The sequence below is a fragment of the Pithys albifrons genome, chromosome 20, assembly GCF_047495875.1.
Source record: "Pithys albifrons albifrons isolate INPA30051 chromosome 20, PitAlb_v1, whole genome shotgun sequence".
NCBI lineage: Eukaryota > Metazoa > Chordata > Aves > Passeriformes > Thamnophilidae > Pithys > Pithys albifrons.
In genome coordinates this window covers 4,332,421-4,350,940 of record NC_092477.1, presented here as the reverse complement: position 1 = coordinate 4,350,940, position 18,520 = coordinate 4,332,421, and the positions used below count along the sequence as shown (strand labels likewise).

The following is an 18,520-nucleotide window of genomic DNA, read 5'->3' as shown; positions in this document are numbered from 1 at the left end:
ATTAAGGTGCTGCACAGAGGGAAACCGAGGCATCTGAGGGACATTTCAGGGTCATGGTGGAGACCCAGAGATCTGCACCTCAAACATCTAAACCCACACAAGCTCTTGAGCCCCTGAGTGCCCCTCCCAACCAGCCAACAAGTCTCCCTGCCCAACCCAGCTGCTTCCACCCCCTGAGCTGGCACTTGTATCAAGGTGCACCCACCATGCAAAGTCTAAGCTGAATCCCTGAAACCCCCCTTCTAGCTCTTCCATGGGACTCTGGCTCCTCACCCACCCTCAGACCTGATGCCACTGCTCAGCAGGAGTGCCCAGGGCACAGCTGGATGCCAAAGGATCTGTTGGCTTTATGTGTTGGCTTTAAGCACCTGAGGGCTCTCTCCTCCCTTGCCTGCAGCACCCAGAATGGTGGTGGCACCACCCAGCACATTGGTGGCACCTCCCAGCAGGGACAGCACAGCCACCCCTTGAGCTGCAGAGATCAGGAGGAGAACAGTGTCCTCTGTCCCCAATGAGGAGCTAAAAGGCTTCTGTGCTGAAGGGACAGCAATGCCCTGAGCTCTGGACACAGCCAAAGGGAATGGGGTGCACTCCAGCAAAGAACAAGTCCCACCACCAAGCCCTTTGTGTCTTCTCCAACACCAGGATTGCTCCTCACTCTTGTCTCTCCCACACAGAGCTGTTGGGTCACTGCTCTACTGCCTTAACAAGGTGGCAGCTGTGTCTAATTATTAATTCATTTAAAGATATGTTTTGAAACACTCAACTTGAAAGCAGCCAGCTGCTGCTTGCAACGTGCTGCAGAGCCCACGAATGCTTTGGTGGCACCTTTACTTCTTCTTCTCTGCATCCCTGGCCCTTGCCCGCCATTCCCAGGGCATGCAACCTGTGCCTGGATGCCCTGAGGTGTTTCCTCATCCCTGAAAGTGTCCAAGGCCAGGTTGGATGGGGCTTGGAGCAACCTGGACTGGTGGAAGGTGTCCCTGCCCATGGCAGAGGGTGGAACAAGATGAGCTTTAAGGTCCCTTCCAACCCCAACCATTCCGTGACTCTCATGTTGCTGGAGCTTCTTGCTGCTCCAAGACCATCAGCAGCTCTGCTCCAGCCCCATCCCATCACCATGAAATGGCCAGGGAAGCCCTTCCTGCTCCAGTGTCCCTCTCTCAGCCCATCCCTATCCCTGTGGCCCAGCCCTGGCTCTCTGTGATCCTTGCCCAGTGCCCCCACACCTGGGGCATGCCCAGGGAGCCTCAGGGTGAGGTCCCACCCCCTGCTCGCTTCAGGTGGGCTGAGCTGAGGGAGCAGGAGCTGCTTGGGGTGGGAGAGGATGATGGACTTGCTCTGCTGCCCTTCCTTGCCAGCAAAGCTTCCATCAGCAGTGGGGAGTTCCTGGGGAGACTGGGCCAGTCCCTGCAGCCCCAGGGAAGGGAAGATGGGCAGTTGCCACCAGGGTTACCTGGGCATGGTCACCACCAGTTTTGAGCCCCTGCTTTAATAGGGAGCTCCAATTAAAACACACAATTGAGTGAAATCTTGATTGACACCCAGCCTTGGGAAGTGACTGTCTCTCTTTGATGGGAGGCAAATCTTACATTCCAGAAGATTTACAGAAAATCAGAGCAAGCCAAACACAGAATAATCCCCAAAATCCCCACCTGGGCTTCCTTGGCTGTGCACAGACATGGCTTTGGGCTCTCAGGAACCCTTTCAGACCCAGAGTTACTCCACTTTATTGCCAACAGAGCAGCAAAACAGCTCCCTGTGCCTCTGAACAAGGAGCCTCTGCTGCTTTTCTTTTCCACCCCTTTGAACAGGAGTGGCTCTTTCCTCAGGCCTCCCAATAAGAAATTCTGCCTCCACTTTACATTGTCCTTTAATGTGGAAGACAAACAATTAAAGGGCTAAACATAAATGTTTGCAGAGTGGGGAATCAATAAAGCAGCAATATAATTTGACAGATGCAGCCAAAGCTGAAACACCACAGACCATTATCTCTTTACTCTGTTTTTAATCAAAATGGGTAGTACACCTCGAGTTTACTCACTTGAATCTAATCAGTGACAGGGCCTGACTTATTTGGGGCAATTAAAGGGTAATATTCCCTTAGATAAGTGGGTTTGCATTGAGGAAAACTCTCAGCTGTCTTCAAGAGATGAACTCTCTTTCCCCTCCCTCTGATTTTTCACAACTTGCTCCTTCTGTTAATTAGTGACACTATTTTAGGGTTGATTCCTTTCTATCTGTTCAGGTGAACAGAGGAATTACCAGGAATAAAATCCCAACTGCCCAAAGCCTGTGCAGGGAGCACAGAGAGCTCTGCCTTACCCAGCACATTTTTTAGGCACTGAGTAACCCCTGCTGAGCTTTCCAGCAGAGACAGACCTTGCACGAGGAGGTTTAAGGGCACAACACCCAAACTTGCTGAGAAAAGCAATTCCAGGTTCAATCTGTGGAGTAAATGATGACCTGCTCTGCTCACAAAGTCCTCACACACTCAAATGACATTGAAATCAGGCAGTTCTTCAGGATGCTCCAAAGTCCCCATGACCAAAATGTCCCAAAGAGTCACTTCTGGGAAGTGCAAGGTGCTTTCACAGATGAAGGAGGAGGCTCACAGGCTTGACATGAACTTCAGAGAGCAGGTTTAGATCAAATATCAGAAAGAAATTCTTCCCTGTGAGCCTGGGCAGGCCCTGGCACAGGTGCTCAGAGAAGCTGTGGCTGCCCCATCCCTGGGAGTGTCCAAAGACAGGTTGGACAGGGCTTGGAGCAACCTGGGCTGGGGGGAGGTGTCCCTGCCCATGGCAGGAGTTCCTGAAAGGCCCTTTGGAATGGGGTACTTGTTGTCTTGAGGGCCAGCAGTTGTAAGAAGAGCCTTCAGAGAGCCTCTTGAGCTCTGCCCATCAAACCTTGGCCCAAGCCCTGGGTTTGCTCCTGCTCTGGCTGAGTTCTCTGGGAGGAGGGACCTAAAACTCCAGCACATTTCCACTCAATCCATGCTCCTGAGAGACTTCTTCTCTTCTCTTCTCTTCTCTTCTCTTCTCTTCTCTTCTCTTCTCTTCTCTTCTCTTCTCTTCTCTTCTCTTCTCTTCTCTTCTCTTCTCTTCTCTTCTCTTCTCTTCTCTTCTCTTCTCTTCTCTTCTCTTCTCTTCTCTCCTCTTCTCTCCTCTTTTCTCTCTTCTCTTCTCTCCTCTCTTCTCTCCTCTCTTCTCTCCTCTCTTCTCTCCTCTCTTCTCTCCTCTCTCCTCTCCTCTCCTCTCCTCTCCTCTCCTCTCCTCTCCTCTCCTCTCCTCTCCTCTCCTCTCCTCTCCTCTCCTCTCCTCTCCTCTCCTCTCCTCTCCTCTCCTCTCCTCTCCTCTCCTCTCCTCTCCTCTCCTCTCCTCTCCTCTCCTCTCCTCTCCTCTCCTCTCCTCTCCTCTCCTCTCCTCTCCTCTCCTCCTTTTACCTTCAGGACAGACCTCAACCCACACACACCTCACCAACCAACCCTTCAGAATTCAACTTTCCAAGGACAGGAGGTGGAAAGCCCCAAAGAGCAGAAGGGAGTTCTGATTCTCCTGAGCACACAGATGCAAAGCTTTCAGAGACAAACATCCAAGTGCATAAAACCCAGCCCAAATACAGCAGAATCTTGATAAAATCCTTCAAACTGGCAGCATTTTAATTCTGCTCCAATCCCCCCTGGCTGTGGCTGAGCAGGTTTGAACTCTCAGCACTCCATGCAATGATAATGTTCATTCAGCCACCTCTCAATGGCAGCAAATCCTTCCCTTTGTTTCAGCCTTGCAGAGCTGGGGAGAAGGAAAAAGCAAAACTGCTGATGTTGTGCAGCCAATAAATCAACAGTGAATGTGCTAACAGGGCTTCTTGATAAAAAATTCATTCTCTCCCCAGCTCTGGTGGGTTCACTCAGCTGCTTTATTCAGGATTGTGCCCGCCTGGCACTGCCAAAGCTCCTTCACAGGCTGGCCAAGGGATTCTGAGTTTTAATGTGTTGGTTTGGGTTTGTGTTTTTGGTTTGGTTTTTTTGTTTGGGTTTTTTTTTTTTGTAGTTTCTCCTCCCTTTCTTTTATTTTCACACAGCTGTGCACTTGAATTAGGAATGTAAAGTTGGTGTTGGGAACAAGTGATGCACGTTCAGAATGAGGAAAGTCACAACCAGGGGGGAGGTACCCAAGGGGAAGAATTACCCCAGCAAACCCCTGGCCAGCCCCTCTCTGAAACCCACAGTGATGCCACTGGAGATGTCTGGAATGTGAGGAGGATATAAGTCCAGGTTGGAGTGTTTTGGAAGATAAGGAAGGTTTAAGTGCAGGTGAGATGGAGCTCTGAGCAACCTGACCTAGTGCAAGGTTTCCCTGCCCATGAGATGAGCTTCAAGGTCCCTCCCAACCCAACCCAACCCATTCCATGGTTCTGTGAAGGTGCCTTTTCCACATTTGGATTCTGTGAAGGTGCATTTGACACATCTGAGCACCTTCTGTGAGGTCACACAGTGTGGAAATGGCACAATGACAGAGCAAAGCTGGAACTGGAGGCACCCAAATGCATCTCGTGGGTTGTCTGCAAGCCCAAAGCCTTTTGTTGGGTTAAAAGTCCTCTAGTTGGGGCATCAGCCTTGCTGATGAGCACAGGAGACCCAGCAGTGCCAGGGGGGCACCCACACCAAGCCAGAGCCATTTACCCCCTCAAGTGCCTGACAAAGAGCAAACCTTCCCTGCCTGAGTTCAACACTCACCATAAACCTGAAAGCCACAGAGTTGGGAACACCAAATAATTCCAACAGTTTCACCTCAGTGTGACTGAAGCTGAGATGCTCCAGGGGCAGCCAATTCCTCCCCAACTCCAAGGCATTCCATGATTCCCTGGTGTCCCACAGTTACCTGTCCACAGGTTCCTTTTCTCTGAGCACACACGACTTGAGTTTTCTGTGCCAGGTGCCCACACGAGGTGAGCACAGAGGCCCTTGGGGGTGGGTTGTGCTGTTGAAGGAGGAGTTTCACCTTGAAAAAACCAGTTTCTGGCCTGAAGTTTGAAATTCTTGCCTAGCAGGGGCATTTCCCATGTTGGTCACTGCCTTGGAAAACTCATGTGGAATTCAAGTTGCACCAAGGATAAATTCAGGGCTCTCCTGATGTGTTTTTCTTACAGCACAAACCCAACCAGCAAAGCTCCAAGGACCTGCTGTCCTTCACTGAAGGGCCAAAGCTGTCCCCAAATGTGCTCCTAAAGTCACAAGGAGGGGGAAATATGCACATTTATATATATTTATAACACAGACACACGAATTTAGGGCTCTGGTGGCTTTGGCTGCTCATGGGTTTGGACATGGATTCATTCAGACCCAACCAGTTTTTTGCTGGTCTAGTGAGTAGATGCAGAATGAACTTTTCCTGCCACTCAGCAGTGCCTGGGGCTGCAACCCCTAAGTCAGCACCACAGAGACACAGATTGATCCCCAGAACACTCCAACAATCCCAAACTCCATCATTTTGGGACTCTGAACAGAGGAAATCCTGGGTCAGTGCCCAAAAATCACTGGATAACAACAGGCTAAGAATAATGCACAGGTTTCCTCATCATCTTAAGTGCAGATCTGGATGCTTCCTGATTTTCCTCCTAAACTTCACCAGCAAAAGCTTCCCAAGAAGTTTTCCAAGCGACAAACCGGTTGAATGAATTAAAATCTCAATTCCATCATATCAAATCCTCCCAGTGGGCTCTGCCCCACCTGCTTTCTGCAGCAGAGGGTGGGAATTGAGCAGAGTGTTCCTCTGTTTAGGTTTCCACCTTCTCATTCTGTCTCCCAGTGAGGCCACACCAGTGGGAAAGATTCTCCTTGAGTCAATGCTTAGCAAAAAAACATCCTTGTTGGTCCATTTACAGCTCAGAGAACGAGCTGAGAGCTCAGACTCACAGATTTTGGAGCACAGCAAAGTACCCCCAGGCCCCACAGCCCTTTGTCAGTGCAAACCCTACACAGAATAAGAGTCCAAAGCTGGTTTTTTTTTCCCTACTAATTCCCTCCTTCAGACAAAACAGAACAAAACCTTGTTGGTCATGACCCTCTTGGCTCCATCTAAATATATTTCACCAGGTTTTCTGAAGACATTTTAAATAGAAAAGACTGTCTGTTATAGGAAAGGGAAAAAAGATTAGAAAAAAGATTTCTCCTAATCCCAAGTCTTGCCAAGTTGTTCCCAATTTGAATGAAAACTGCCTGTGAAATTGCAGATTTAAGTGTGAAAATATTTGCTATGGTGTCAATTCATTAAGTCTGTAGAAAACTGAGAGACCAGCTCAGAGCTGCTCTCTCTGAATTCCAAGGATTCCCTGGGAGGGAACAACCTGGGAATACTGAGGGAGAGCAGAAGGCATTTTAGAACCATAGAATGGTTTGGGTTGAAAGGAACCTGAAAGCTCATTTTCTGCCCTGGGCAGGGACACCTCCCACCAGCCCAGGGTGCTCCAAGCCCTGGACTTGGACACTCCCAGGGATGGGACACAAAGAACACAAAAAAAAGAATAAAAATGTTGCTGAAAAAAAAAAACTGGATTAAATTTTTCCTATTCGAAAGTTTCTATAATGTCAAGAATTTTATCTCTTGAAGGAAAAAAAAATAGGTGGATGTCCCATCCCTGGAAGTGCCCAAGGCCAGGATGGACAGGGCTTGGAGCACCTTGGGCTGGTGGGAGGTGTCCCTGCCCATGGAATGGGGTGATCTTTAAGGTCCCTCCCACCACAAACCAGTCTGGGGTTCTATGAAACACCCCCAGAAAGATGTCTGAGCTCTCCAAACAACTGGGACAACCAGATCCTCTTCTGCCCCTACAAACCCCAACACCATCCACCATCCCACCACCAAAACCATCTCTGTCTTGGGCTGCAAATGGAACAATTATTTCCCAGCCTTTCATTTCTGTATCTTTATAGGAATAAAGAAATTCAAAGGCACAAAAGGAAATGAAAAAGAGCCAGTGAATCATGAGCTGTTATAAATCAGTGAGGGTCAAGTTCTAGTTGGGATCCAATTTAAGGTAGATTTATATTTTATTTGAACTGCTCATTCCTACTTACAAGCACATTAGGTCCAGTCCACAGTCTTGAAATACCCACTGGACACTAATATTTGTCAGTAGAAAGTAGAAGAAACAAGAAAATCTCTTGCCATTAATATCAAAAGACAGTGAATGTACACTCTGACATTTCTGCCTTCCTGCAAGGAGTCCCTGCTTTGCAAAGCAAATTCCACCCTGGAGCTTTGAACTCCTGTGGAGGAAAGATGAAAGGTGAAACCCCAACTCTTTGAAAGTCAACACCAAGAGTTCTGCCAGCTCGAGGTGGATCAGGTTTGACCTGTGATTTGCTGTGGGAGAAACTGGACCACAAACCCTCCTCAGCTCCTTGGGAGCTCATCGTGCACCTCCAGTCAAAGGTGTGGCTGCACCTCCTGGAGATCAAACGTTGTAAGGATCAAACCTGTGTCAGGACCACAGCAAGGAGCTCCAACACCTTCCTGATCCACTGAGGAGACCATGGAGAGCTCTCAACTCCCACCTCAGCACAGCCACGGTGCCAACTCTGCGCCAGCTGCCTCAGTGAAGGCTCTGCCCTGACAGGCTTTGTTTTTGCTTGGCACAGTAAAATAATTAGTTTAATTGGAGAATTTGTGGCCAGGCACAAAACTTTTCAGGCTTTCCTCACTTTGCAAAACAAGGGGAGCTTCCCATGGCAAGCAGGAGAATGTTTCACCATGGCCAATAAGATCCTTGATTGGGCAAACCTGAGAATTACTGCAGGGAAAAGGAAACAAGGAATTGTTCTGTTGCCTCTTGAAGAAGTTTGACACCTCCAGACAGGCTGTAACCACTGGCAGTCCCAAACACTAAGCTTATCAACAAGATGCTCCACCATCCCTGGAGGTTTTTCAACTGAGCTTGGCCGTGGCACTGAGTGCCATGATCTGGTAAAGGGACTGGAGTTGGCCCAAGGGTTGGACTTGATGATCTCAGAGGGCTTTTCCAACCCAATCCAATCTGTGATTCTGTGGATGTGGCACTGAGTGAGAATCCACCATGTCTTGATCCAACCCCACTGTGATCACCAGCCCAGGGCACGGAGTGCCCTGGGCTGGTGATCACAGTGGGGTTGGATCAAGGGTTGGACTTGATGATCTTGGAGTTCTTTTCCAACCCAATCCAGTGGTTTGTTTGAAGGGTTATCCAGTCATTTCCAAAGGGCTGAGATGCTTTATTTGTGGTCCAGAGAGCCTTTCTACAGTTCTAGATGGACTCCAGCACAGGCTTTGCAACAATCAATCTCCCTTACAAACATCTCTGCCTTCTCCTGTGATCAACTGAGGCATTAGGAGGGCAAGGAGAAAGCAAGTTGCCAAATTTCAGCCCATTTTTTCCCTTGCTGATCCGCTGCTTGTACTTTCAGAGAGTTTCCTTCTAATTGGGGCCAATGAAAGCTTTCTAGCAAGGCTTTATCTGGAGGGTGATTTGTGCTGGAAGCAAAAGGCTGAATCATCACTTGGGTGAAATGCTTTGATGCTGAGCCTGGGAAAGGCCCTTCCTGCATCAGCAGGACAAAAGCTTTGCAACAATTCCTCCCAACAAGCACTTCTGGGAGAGGCACATTTGTCAGTGCAAGGGGCAACAGGTGATTTAGGAAAGCTGAGGATGGGGAAGAGCCTTTTCTCCAGCAAATGGAGTGAATTTACCTCCTGCTAATTTAAGGCTTCAATGTGATTGGGAATGAGTTGAAGGCAATGAGGCTGAGGGAGCTGGGGGTGTTCAGCCTGGAGAAGAGGAGGCTCAGAGGTGACCTCAGCACTGTCTGGAACTGCCTGAAGGGAAGTTCTGGCCAGCTGGGGGTTGGTCTCTTCTCCCAGGCACTCAGCAATAGGACAAGGGGGCACGATGGGCTCAAGCTCTGCCAGGGGAAATTGAAGTTGGAGAGCAGAAAAAACTTCTTTGCAGAGAGAGTGCTCAGGGATTGGAATGGGCTGCCCAGAGAGGGGGTGGATTCCCCATCCCTGGAGGTTTTTCAACTGAGCTTGGCCGTGGCACTGAGTGCCATGATCTGGTAAAGGGACTGGAGTTGGACCAAGGGTTGGACTTGTTGATCTCAGAGGTCTTTTCCAACCCAATCCATTCTATGATTTTGCCAACTCAAGACCAAGCTCCCACTTTCCTGAACATCCCTTGGCACCAAACCCTTCAGTTTGCCTGATGCCACCACCAGCCAGCTTTTCCACCCTCAAATCTGCTTTCAGGACAGAGCAGGTTAAAGAGTTAAATTAATGCTGACCTGGTAACTGAGACTGACCCACTGCCAACTGAAAGTCCTGGCTCTTCTGCTCAACCCACAATCGATGGAGCAGCAGGAAGAGGGAGCAGAAACAAAGCCCTGATGGTGGAGGGCAATCAATCAGCCACCCTTTGCAGGAGGAAATGAATGGCCCATTAAGGAAGAAGTGGTGACCCCAACTTTCCTGCTGGGGCTCAGCCCCAGACTGCCTGGCATCAGAGGGGCTGGGGGCCTGAAGAACAGCCCCCAGGCAGGGCTGTCTGCCTGAACAGCAGGAGGGTTGGCACAAGCAAGGTGGCAAACCCACCCCCTCCAAACCCATGTGGCTGTGGGCACACAGGGCTGGAGGAAGGGCTCTGAGGAACAGTGGGTTTCATACAAGCATGGGGTGGTTTGGGTTGGAAGGGGCCTTAAAGCTCATCCAGTCCCACCCCTGCCATGGGCAGGGACACCTCCCACCAGCCCAGGCTGCTCCAAGCCCTGTCCAGCCTGGCCTTGGACACTCCCAGGGATGGGGCAGCCACAGCTTCTCTGGGCACCTGTGCCAGGGCCTGCCCACCCTCACAGGGAGGAATTTACCCCTAATATCCAATCTAAATCTCTCCTTCAGTTTGAAGCCATTCCCCTTGTTCTGTCACTACAGCTGCTTATGGAGAATTCCTCCCTGGCTTCTTGGAGACCCCTTCAGATGCTGGAAGGTGCTGTGAGGTCTCCAGCCCACCTTTTCTTCTCCAGGCTGAACACCCCCAGCTGTCCCAGCCTCTCTTCACATTCTCTATTCCCCTTGTGGCCTCCTCTGGACTTGCTCCAACAGTTCCATGTCCTTAATTTGGGGGACCCAGGACTGTAGAGTTTTCCATGTTTTCTACTTAGAGGAAGAAACAGCACCAGCCTATTTTCTGACTGATGCATAATCACAGTTTACAGAGACCACATCTTGCCTCTCACGGTCCCACAGCCTTTTGCAAATCTTAATTAAGCAAAACATTAAAAGTAGGTTCACAGCTCAGCTCTGATGAGTATCCTGCACCAGGGGAATATTGGTCTCCTTGAGGAGACCAGAGGCTGAGGCTGGCAGGGGAAGTTGCTCCACCACTGCAAAATTTTCCTGACTAAAAATGTTCTCCTCAGCAGTGGAGAACCCAGATGGGGAATCAAAGCTGCCCGAACAAGGATTAACCTCTGAGTCTAAACATGCTGAGTCTAAACATGCTGGTTTGCTTCCTGTCCTCCCCAAACCAGGGAGGAGGACCCTGACACGTGTTCATTTACTCCACCAGTCCAGTTCTGGATGCAAGAGGCAACATCTTCCACCTTCTTCCAGTATCAACCCAGTGTGGCTCCAGTACGGATGAGGCTGATTCAGGCAGCACTGAACTGATTGGTGCTGGTTGGATGGTTTGCACCAAAAGAGCAGTGGCCACATCAAGTGAGGGGATTCTCCCCCTCCCCTCTGTCCCTGTGAGACCCTCCCTGAAGTGCTGCCTCCAGCTCTGGGGTCCTCAACACAAGAAAGATGTGGATCTGCTGTAGTGGGTCCAAAGGAGGTCATGGAGATGCTCCAAGGGTTGGAGACCCTTTGCTCTGGAGCCAGGCTGGGACAGCTGGGGGTGTTCTCCTGGAGAAGGGAACGCTCCAGGCAGACCTGAGAGCCCCTTCCAGGGCCTAAAGGGACTTATAAAAAGAAGGAAGAGGAACTTTTTGGACTCCATGTAGAGGAGCTATATGGATAGATAGTGACAGGACACAGGGAATGGTTTCCCACTACCAGGGGGCAGGGTTAGGTGGGAATTGGGATGAAACTCTCCCCTATGAGGGTGGGCAGGCCCTTCCACAGGGTGCACAGAGAAGCTGTGGCTGCCCCAGCCCTGGGAGTGTCCAAGGCCAGGCTGGAGCAACCTGAGATAGTGGAAGGTGTCCCCACCCATGGCAGGGGTGGGACTGGCTGAGCTTTGAGGTCCCTTCCAACCCAAGCCAGGGTGTGATTCTGTGATTCTGTAACTGCTGCATTTCTGTTCCCCCTGCACAGTCCAACAGCTGCATCCACAAACACCAGCTGTGGAGGCTTTGCAGTCCTTGCTGCAGCACAGTTTGGGTTTTATCTCTTTTCTAAATTTGATGAACTCAGAGCAGGCACAGAAAACCCCAAACCAAAAGCCAAGTGGCCAGAAAGCTGCATGGGAGTGAAGCTGTGAAGAAGCTGAGGGTTGCATAGGGTGGATCTTCTCCATCCACAGCTTCTCTCAGCTGCTGACCTGCAAAAACACAGCCAGGTCCTCAGTGAGCAGAGCAGTGCAGGGAGGGCCAAGGGACAGGGGGCACAGATGGCTCCTGGCATCATTTACATGGGCACCTTCTGCTGAGGGGCCCTGTGGCACAACAACCCTCCAGCCAACAAGCAGAACATCCAGAGACCCTGAGATCTGACAGAGAAATGAACCCACCAAGCATCCAAACCTGAGGTGGGGTCTCAGACATGTCACAACAAATCCTCGACTGCAGCTCACCCAGGAATGTGTTTCCAGTGAGCTCAGTGGGGATCCAGGAGGACACTGGAACGGTCCCAAAGCAGCCCCCAAAATCAATACCCCAGTAGTAAGCTCTGGGGTTGGCACGTGGTGCAAAAGGCAAGCTGGGAGAAGATGATCTAATGCACCACATATTGATTAATCAATTCAGGCAGGATGCTAATGGGCTTCTCTTACAACCCTTGGCACTGGGAGGAAGGAGCAGGAGTGCTGAATGAGAATGGAACAGGTTGGGTGAGGAAGGTTCAAGGAGAGGGGGGCCATGGAGTGGGGAAATGGGCCCTTCTGGAGATCACTCTGAGTGCTCAGAGACTGGCAATAAATGGAGGAACTGAGCAACCCATGGAGAAGGTCATAAATCAGATATATTGGCTTCAAACCCTGCAGAATTGTACCTTGCAATTTGCTGTGGTTGATGAAAATCCTTTCCTGTTGCTACAAAAACCCCTCACAGGAAGGGCTATGAAAGAGCCCAGCGTGGGTCTGGAGGCTCTAATGAAGCAGAGTGAACCCACTGCCATCCTGCTGCCAGGGAAATGGGCTGAGGGCATTATTAATGCCTACTTTAGATATTTTTCCACATCAAATACACTCCAGCAACAGCCTTTCACTGCCTGAAGGGCAGCAGAGCCATTCAGTGTTGCTGACTTGGGTGAGATTGTCCTGCTCTGTCAAACTGGAACGAGGAAAACTGAGCAACCAGGAGGGTTTGACAGTTGTGGAGGCACAGCTTGCAAAGACCCTGGGGAGGAAATTCAGCCTGAACTTCTTCACAGCCCACAGAGTCATGCCAGATGTGAAGGTGAGATGTGGGGCTTGGTAAAATTGTGTTGGAGTTGCCCAAACCAGTTCTGGGTCTTGGTGATAACTCCAGCTGGTGCTGCTCCTCACTGATGTAAATTAAAAGTTTGATCACAAAGGCTACACTCAAGGGAGGAAAGATCTAAATACAAAATATTAAGGAGTTCTTCAGTTTTGCCACCCAATATTGTGCAGTTTGGTAACTGCTTTACTCCACGATGTTGTGAGAACAAGCTCCTACTCACCCACCCATCCCACCAGATCTTGGAGTGTCACACCAATTCCTACATGTGACAACACCACACTGACACAAAGCAAGTCCACAACTTCAGACCACCACAGGCCATGGCAGTGGTTCAAAGACTCTTACACAACTTGCAGAGCAACCCTTGAGAAAATAAATCAAAAACTCTCCTAAAAAGCAGAGTGAGGTTCTCATCAACAGAGAGAAATGAACAAACCAAATCACTTTTCCCTCCAGAACAACCTTTCCCAGACTACCACAGGGCACACAAGAACCCCAGGAGCACTCACATTGTAGAGGATGTCGGTCCACCCCTCCATGGTGATGCACTGGAAGACGGTGAGCACAGCAAAGAGGATGTTGTCGAAGTTGGTGATGCCATAGTTGGGCCCTTGCCAGTACTCCCTGCAGGTGGTCCCGCTCTCACACTGCCTGGCAGGAGGCTCCTCTCCACAGGGGAAGTCTCCCACCTCATCACCTGCAGAGAGGGAAGAAAAGTTACCAACTTGTCCCAGTTGAGCAGGTGGGCCCAGTTTGTCCCTGTGTGGGGGTGCCCAAAGCTGGGCATTCCAAACCCTCTGGGCCATTGCCCAGCAACTCTTCCCAAGGGCCCATTGGCAGCAGCTGCCCAGGGCACAGCTGAGCCCTCAGGCTGGGAGCTGGCTGGGAAAGAAGCCTGGCAGAGGAGCTGGGACAACTCCCCTCCAGGGACTCCTTGGCACCTCCACACCCACCTGAGGGCTCAGCTCTGCCCATGGGCCAGCAACCATTCCAAAATTCCCCCTGACTCCCACAGTCAGATCCCCCAGTGTGGAACTCCCTGCTCTGGGGGAGGCACTGGGGGCTCCCACCCAAACCTCAGGGGAGACAATCTGGGGCTTTGGGGACTTGGGGAACCACTCCTGGGATCCAGAGGAGGAGCAGACCCTGGACAGGAGGAGCCCACCACTCTCCACCAGACTGTGCCATCATCTGCACCAACAGGTTTGTCCCTTCCTTTTCCTTTGCACTGGGAGGAACCACGTGGGGCTCAGCACAGGGGCCACCAAACCCCCCTGTGTTTGTGCCCCAGGGGGTGGGTTACACTGCTGGGCTTGGGGGTTAAACCCAATTTCTCTTTGTGCCACTGCATTTATTGGAATATTGTTATTAAACTGTAACTCTGACTTATAATCTCTCTTGTGTTGGGTTCATTTCTCCTGCCAGTTCACCTTGAAACCAGCACACAACTGAAGCCCTGCAAGCAGCTGGTGCTGCTGGACCCTCCTTGTGGCACTGCAGGGACGTGATTCACGTTTGGGGTTTCCTTGTGCCACCATAAAGTCATTATGCCCATGTAATCCCTCACACACTGCTGTGCTGCCAGGGAAGGTTTAGTGGCAGGTGGGGCACTGCCAACCCTAAAGAGCCCAGAATTTATAGTTTGCCCCAATGTTCATCCATCTCGTGTCATGGAATGATGGAAGTGACCTCTAAGATCATCAACCATAGACCCAGCACCACCATATTCACCAGAACACCATGTCCCCAGGTGCCCTGTCCACGTGTTTTTCAACTCTTCCAGAGGTGGTGACTCCACCACTTCCCTGCACAGCCTGTTCCAGTGCCTGCCCACCCTTTCAGGGAAGAATTTTTCCTTAATATCTGACTGGTGCAACTTGAGGCCGTTCCCTCTCCTCCTGCCACTTGTCACCTGGGAGAAAACACTTCCAAACTGCTCAGAATTTCCAGCTGATGACAGCCTGGAAACAATGTAAGATCAGCACAAAAAAAACCCAACCAATAGTGAGGAAAAAAGCAAGGGCTGGGGACCAACACCTGCTGCAAACATCCTCCCACAGCACAGCCAAGGGCTAAACATGGGCACCAAAACATCAAAGCTGAAGGGCAGGCTCTGCATTAAGAAAGATCTGCTTGTGGACAGCCCTAAAATTGCCAAGGGACAAATGAGGAGCCCTTGGTTTCATCACAAGGCAGCACCACCACAGCAGATTGAAGGGTGAACTAAGGGCTCCAGCCCCTCTGGAAGCTCCACATTTTGGCTCCTTGTAGCAGGAAGAGCATCCAGCACTCAGCTTGTCTGGTGCTTCTCTGCTGGGCTTCACTTCACACCCAGAGAAGGCAGAGGAGGATGAGTCTGTCAGAGGAGGATCACAAGGGATGGCCAGGGGGGTGCCCAGCATCTTGCAGGGTGAAGCCTGAAGCCTTGCAACCCTCCAGAGCAGTGGGGAAAAATCAAAGTGACGAGTTTGCAGAGCAAACAAATACACAAAATAATATTCCTGTTTACAGCAAAGCGATTTGGGGACTATTAAAGGGTTTTTTTAAGTGACATGTCATGGTAATGGAGCAGCAAACAGCACAAAATCAAATTCACCAGGGGGAAAATGAGAGCAGCACTAACAAGAATTAGGAATAATCATTGCACAGAGCAAAGGCTGCAGGAGGAAAACAAGACTGTCACTGTGGACCAGGGTATAAGTGGATATTTATACATATATATACATGACACACTTTCCTGTTGACTCAACACCTCAGTGCAGGGCAGATCTCCAGCTCCCATATGGGTCACCACAGGCTTTCACAAGGGCTTAGTGAGAGAAGCTGGAACCAGAAAATGCCAAAGCTGGCTCTGCAGACCAGTTGGGAGGGTGCACTGAAAGGGGATCCAGTTTCAGCTGCCTTTGGCCTCTTGTTGCCAGGTAATGCTCTGGAAATTCAGTGCATCTCCAGCACATAGGGTTGGGTGGGGTTTTCTTCCCTCTTAGAAAAAGGGACCAGAACTGGCCGCATGGCTGAGGAAGACAGAGAAAAGGAGAATCTCAAGGGAAAATGGGAAAGAAACGGGATGTAATTCTCTCCTGGAGCAGCTTCAGAGCACTTGGGCTGAGTCAGCTGCTTAAAAACAAGGCTGTGCCAACAGAACAGGATGGCATGGAGGGTGCAGGGAGAGGGAAGCACACCAGGGATCCACTGGGACATGCCTGTCCCAGTCCAGCAGGTGGGCCCAGTTTGTCCCAGTGTGGGTGTGCCCAAAGCTGGGCATTCCAAACCCTCTGGGCCATTGCCCAGCAACTATTCCCAATGGCCCATTGGCAGCAGCTGCCCAGGGCACAGCTGAGCCCTCAGGCTGGGAGCTGGCTGGGAAAGAAGCCTGGCAGAGGAGCTGGGACAACTCCCCTCCAGGGACTCCTTGGCACCTCCACACCCACCTGAGGGCTCAGCTCTGCCCATGGGCCACCAACCATTCCAAAATCCCCCCTGACTCCCACAGTCAGATCCCCCAGTGTGGAACTCCCTGCCCTGGGAGAGGGACTGGGGGCTCCCACCCAAACCTCAGGGGAGACAATCTGGGGCTTTGGGGACTTGGGGAACCACTCCTGGGATCCAGAGGAGGAGCAGACCCTGGACAGGAGGAGCCCACCACTCTCCACCAGACTGTGCCATCATCTGCACCAACAGGTCTGTCCCTTCCTTTTCCTTTGCACTTGAGGGAACCACGTGGGGCTCAGCACAGGGGCCACCAAACCCCCCTGTGTTTGTGCCCCAGGGGGTGGGTTACACTGCTGGGCTTGGGGGTTAAACCCAATTTCTCTTTGTGCCATTGCATTGATTGGAGTATTGTTATTAAATTGTAACTCTGACTTATAATCCCTTTTGTGTTGGGTTTGTTTCTCCTGCTGGTTTCCCTTTAAATCAGCACACCTGCTCTGCCATGAATACTCTTAGCTGGAAGTGACCCACAGGGTTCATTCAGTCCAACTCTGAAGTGAATTTTTTTAATTACTTTTTTGGGTTTGGTTTTTTTTTTGTGCTGCTCTTACTCTGTTTCCAGTGTCCCACTCAGGCACCAAACCCACAGCCTTGGTGTCACCAACCAGCACCACGCTCTGGCCAGCTCAGTTAACACTGATTTTCACCCCTTTTTCCTTAGAATAAAGACATGTTTCCACCAGCTCAGTTAACACTGATTTTCACCCATTTCTCATCAGAACAAAGACATGTTTCCACCAGCTCAGAAGAGTCAGGCTGAGGGGCAAATCGCCAGATTTTGGTGCCCACCATCCCTCCCTCCCCACTGCAGTTTATCACTGACCCACCCAGGGCTACTGGATCAGCAGGGCTGGAATGACACTCCTTGTTGACACCTCTACTTGTTCCTCTCATGGTGCACTGAGGTAACACTTGGTACCTCTCTGTGGCTCCTGATTCCAGGAAAAATGCCCGGGGTTTGCTCACTTTGGGGATTTGGAACAGGAACAAGCACGAGCGACTCCTCCTCCGATTGCCAACCCTCTGACAGAGGCATCTCCTTAATGAGATCCACATTTCCACGCTGTGGCTCCTTAATGCACCTCTTTGGAGATGCTGATGAGGTTTCGAAAGGCTCAGCCCATGGTTTGTGGGCAGCTCTGCTGCCCCAGGGACGGCAGCGCCAGGAAACTTCACCACACTCTCCCTTCCAGAAACATCATTTCCCGCCCAGCAGCTGGAATCGATCCCGATAATCCACCCAACGACATCAAAGATCCCTTCGGGACAGAAGGGCTGGTGCCTGGGAGTGCAGGAACCTTCCACACCACTCAGGGCAGCTGAGACGTGTCCTCCCACCAGCTGGGATGCAGGGATGGAATCATGGACTGTGCTGAGCTGGAAGGGACCCACAAGGATCATCAACTCCTCGCCCTGCACAGACACCCCAACAATCCCACCCTGTCCCTCAGAGCATTGTCCAAACCCTCCTGGAGCTTTGGCAGCCTTGGGGCCGTGCCCACTGCCCTGGGCAGCCTGGTCAGTGCCCACCACCCTCTGGGGGAAGAGCCTTTCCCTGAGATTTTTCTTTTCCTGGAATTTTCTCTTTGCCTGAGATTTTTCTTTTCCTGCACTTTAAAAGACTTAAAAATGTCCTTAAAACACACAAACCTCCTCAAAATCACTTGCCTTCTGCCCTCTGACCATGAACTCTGCTGGTTGCTTGATACTGTCACCACTGTCACTGTCCCCCTGTGATCCCCCATGACCCTGAGACCTCCCAGCTGAGTCCTGCTCAGCAGGAACACACACACCACCCACAGAGACATTTCCCTCTCCTACAAATCCAGTCCAAAGATTCATTCCTTCCAGGAATTGTCCTGATTCTCTCACAAGTCACAACTCCTGACTGTCCTTCACAAGTTTTGTTGTGTTCACAGAGTCACAGAATGTGCTGAGCTGGAAGGGACCCACCAGGGTCATTGAGTCCAACCCTCAGCCCTGCTCAGGACCATCCCCAAGAGTCCCACCCTGTGCCCCAGAGCATCATCCAAACCCTCCTGGAGCTCTGGCAGCCTTGGGGCCGTGCCCACTGCCCTGGGGAGCCTGGTCAGTGCCCACCACCCTCTGGGGGAAGAGCCTTTCCCTAAGATCCAACCTGACCCTGCCCTGGCACAGCTCCATCCATTCCCTGGGTGCTGTCCCTGTCCTGGCACAGCTCCAGCCATTCCCTGGGTGCTGTCCCTGCCCTGGCACAGCTCCAGCCATTCCCTGGGTGCTGTCCCTGCCCTGGCACAGCTCCAGCCATTCCCTGGGTGCTGTCCCTGTCCTGGCACAGCTCCAGCCATTCCCTGGGGGCTGTCCCTGCCCTGGCACAGC

At 51.1% G+C, this 18,520-nt stretch overlaps 1 protein-coding gene across 1 annotated transcript in view; it reads right to left on the bottom strand.

Moving 5' to 3' along the window:
* The window catches only part of LOC139681048 (voltage-dependent N-type calcium channel subunit alpha-1B-like), a 355,721-nt gene that overhangs the window by 194,912 nt on the left and 142,289 nt on the right, over positions 1 to 18,520 (bottom strand). The window contains exon 6 of the mRNA XM_071574188.1: positions 13,180 to 13,367. Coding sequence (XP_071430289.1) covers positions 13,180 to 13,367 — 188 coding nt within the window. The remainder of the gene's footprint in view (positions 1 to 13,179; positions 13,368 to 18,520) is intronic.